Source organism: Pararge aegeria, chromosome 24 (assembly GCF_905163445.1).
Source record: "Pararge aegeria chromosome 24, ilParAegt1.1, whole genome shotgun sequence".
Classification (NCBI taxonomy): Eukaryota; Metazoa; Arthropoda; class Insecta; order Lepidoptera; family Nymphalidae; genus Pararge; species Pararge aegeria.
Genome location: NC_053203.1, coordinates 951,314 through 955,374, shown reverse-complemented (window position 1 = coordinate 955,374; position 4,061 = coordinate 951,314). Strand labels below are relative to the sequence as shown.

The following is a 4,061-nucleotide window of genomic DNA, read 5'->3' as shown; positions in this document are numbered from 1 at the left end:
TCATGAATAAAATATATGCCTTAGTTTATAAGTATCTACCCCTAGTACAATTTTAAACCTCTCGAAAACGGTCATGGTTTTTTGGGTTACGGTACTATAACTCGTGATTTAAGTTTACGTTACGTTTATATAGCCGTTGACAGAATCTCACCTGATGGTGAGTAATCATGCATTCTAAGATTGTAGTGGGCTAGTTTGCTAGGAATATGGCAGTTAGATCTGCCCTAATCGGTTTCTATTCAGCATTTTATCACAATGCGAAACCACTATACGTCTTTGTCAGTAGAGTGTAAGCTAGCCAAGCCACCCACCAAACTAGACCAAAGAAAATTCAGAAATAATATATTCTCAACTAGCCTCTAGATCGAACCCAGGACTTTCCACTTACAAACAACAGCAGTTCTAAAATAAAATTATCCAATACAAATCTTCACAAAAGTTATGAAGGATAAAGAAATTAAATTAGTGTTTAAAGTTACTTTTATCTGCCTAGTCATTCGAGTAGTTAGTATAGTTGAAAACGGTTCCCGGAGTCCATCGCTCAATTCCCGGTTTGGGTTAGAAAATGTTAAGAACGAAATAATTCTAGTTAGTCGGCAGAGAAAATGGGTATTGTCACCCCCTTTGAAGAGCATCGGTAGTCAGTAACAGTATATATTGTAACGTGCCAGTTTTCCGTTCAGTAGATGCAGAGCTTTTTGTGACATAGCTCGTCCGGGAAGGTACTGCCACAATGCTTATTACAGCCGCTAAGTAGCATTGTTGCAATGCTGAGTTACTGGATCTGAAGGCTGGCGCGGTTGCCAGTGTTATTACAGTTACATGTCGGGGCTTAACAAGAGGTCAGGTTGATGGACACAGGGCGGCACGTTGCAGGAAGTGCTCCTTACATGCCCTGTGAAGTTTTCCACCTATCATCTGTTTGTTCCGTCAATTAAAACTATAAAAAAAAGTTTTCTTCGAAAAACATAACTACGAGTGTTTTCGAGATGAGATAACTCGTACTTAGGTTTCCTCCTAAAGCTTTTTAGTTATTCATAAGGTAGGTATATCAATTATATATTAAGTAGGACATGTTGTACATTGTACATAATGTATATGTTTACATATATTATATATGTATAATGTTAGCATTAGTGTTGCCTACATGATTCCACCATCAATGGTTACTGTATATGATAATCTTGATTTCCAACCCCTACCACATTTTCTCTATGGACACCGACAATATTTTGTGTATGCTGTGCAATATGAACTCGATTTCCAGCCAAGAACCTATTTACCTAGAAGATTTTCCTAAAATAATTTAGGAAAATTATAGCTCTTTCACTTTGGGTTACGGGTTCGCGTCACTAATGACCTTGACATGCAAAAACAGATGCATTCTATCACGCCATCCTCATTTTCCGACATAAGATTTATCTTTACATAACTTTAGAGAGTGTATTAAAACACATTTAATAAATCGAGGTTAATATACTTTTGATAAATTTCTTAATGACAAGCTTGCTTGGAAGCAAGCGCTTTCATCTCACACAACATAGAACATGTTGGAAAAGAGCAACCGCTGAGTTTCTTGCCGGCTTCTTCTCTTTAGAATCTGCCTTGCGAACCGGTGGTAGAGTCACTACAAACAGACATACTTGACGTTTCAAAAGTAGCTTATATTAGGCCTACTTGAAATGAATGAATTTTGATTTTTATAAATTTTGTTGGCACGGCAGTTCTCACACGACCGGAAAAATATCTTAGGACAGCTTAACGTGCTCTCCAAAGTGCGCTTGTTGGTATTAAGAATTTCTTGATAGACAATCCATTCATATTTATTGGACCTCGTGATCTGCTGTGAAACATATCAACCACACCAACGAGGTAAAGGCTACAAGTATTATACTAATTAAACTTAATTAAATTAACAACCGTACGCTTCACTAGTAGAGGTGAGTGAATCACGCAAATCGCGGGCTCTAGATTTTTGTGACATTAAATGGAGTTTCTGGTAAATAAACGAAGGGATTTGCGAACGTAAAAGATGTCCCATCTTTGTCTCATCCGCCATGACAGTTTCGGATTTGGGGCCCTTTTGTTTTGAGCGAACGGCGCGGAGCCGGAGGTTTCGTTTTTAATTGACTTTTAGGGCTTAGCTTTATGGAAGCTCGTTTTATCTTTAGATTTTTTTTGTTTTAAATTGGTTTTCAGTCGGCGTACGATATATATATATCTACATTTCTTAAGCACAGATCGACGGGTACATACTACGATAATATTTTGAATTTGTCGATATTTCGACCCAGTTGCATGGATCGTGGTCACGACGGGACTGCGTAGGCACGAGATGTCAAGTTGGATGTCACGGGCAGAATCTGAATACCCGCTTTCGTGTTCTTTTTGTCGGTATTTCACGAACATTTCGACACACCACACTGACAACGTCACTATTAAATCGAGAAGCTGTACGATGCTCTCTTGGTTTGCATAATTCTAACACTGGGTTCCACAACTTCCTCTCTCCCTGATCGTCGTACAAGACGGACGTATTTATAATTGTGAAACTGTGCTCCGAATTTTAAATAACTAGTTAACTAATAACTCTTAATTAACTGCGAAGTACCAGGAGCGTAGTGCCGACAAGAAGTAGAAGAAGATAGCCACTGTGCGTGCAACATACAATTATATTGCAGCCTTACCAACCTTACCTAGGTAAGAAAGAGACAAATAGTTGTTTCGCCAATAGGCTCGCCTGCACTCATGCTTCGACTGTGACGTAGTGTGTTCAGGGGTTTACAATATTCGCTACACAAGGGTGCAACCTCGGTCACTTTTACTAATTTCATGTCTATAACTCCACCTACTGGGTTCTCACTGAAAATGGAACAGACATCACATTCATCAAGTCGACCGAAAAGGAAACACGATAGCATGATAAATGAAAATCTAGAAACCTTTCAAAATGAGATAAAATTGATACTACAACAGTGGAAAGAGGAACAAGATAGTAAACTATTACAGATTCAAAATGATATGGATACTATAAAGGGTCAAATTTCAGATATTAAAAAAACTAATACAGATATAGAAAAAACCTTGGAATTTATGACAGGTCAGTATGACAATTTAAACTTAAAAGTGAATAGTCTTGAAAAGGAATGTAAGGATTATTCTGCTAAAATAACTATATTGGAGAACAGGATTGAAGATATGACTAGGCATAATTTTCAAACGAAGATTGAAATTAAAAATGTTCCAATGGAATATCCAGAATCTCAGCCAAAGTTGTTAGAAAAAGTCCTTAACATTTCATCCATACTAAATATCGATATATCGTCGCAAATCCGCAACGTTCAACGATTATCAGTAAAAGCTCAGACTAATAATCCCATTGTGGACGAGTTCACTTCTCCTATCTCAGCAAATAAGTTTCTAAACGCAGTTAAAAAATTTAATTCTCCATTAATCAAAGCCAAAAAACTAAGCACGAACTATCTTGGGATATCTGGACCGCACAAACCAATTTACATAACGGAACTTTTAACACCAAAAACGAAAAGACTATTCTATTTAACAAGGGAACTCAATAAGAACAAATTTTTCAAATATTGCTGGACTGTCAATGGAAAAATTTATCTCAGAAAGGAGGAAGGGTCCCAACTAATACAAGTACGCAGTGAGGAGCAACTTCAGGAAATAAGGAACAAAAATTCTCTTTGACTAGCACTAAGGGTAAAAGCTAGTAAAGTAATATATTGTTTTTTAAGGATATATTATATATATAGTCTATCATACACACACTCACATATACACGGAAAAATATCTTTAAAATTTTCTTACATTTATACATTCAACACAAAAAAAATTGCGCAAACGGTTCACACTCTTTTAGCGAATGGCAAAATCTTAACTATCCTAACATTACTTGCGATTCATATTATTACACTTAGTAGTTTAATCAGAGGCAATGCATTGGGAAGCGCGGAGAATTTTGTGGCTTGTCACGTAGCAATAGGGCTACTTTTTGCTTATTTTAAAAATAATATCATCGTAATATTTTCTTATAGATACCC

The 4,061-nt window shown here is 36.7% G+C and overlaps 1 protein-coding gene across 1 annotated transcript; it reads left to right on the top strand.

Moving 5' to 3' along the window:
* The first annotated feature begins 2,868 nt into the window (after positions 1–2,868).
* LOC120634622 lies at positions 2,869–3,708 on the top strand. Its single transcript, XM_039905356.1, has one exon. It carries the CDS (start codon positions 2,869–2,871, stop codon positions 3,706–3,708), a length of 840 nt encoding a protein of 279 aa, XP_039761290.1.
* The last annotated feature ends 353 nt before the right edge of the window (positions 3,709–4,061 follow it).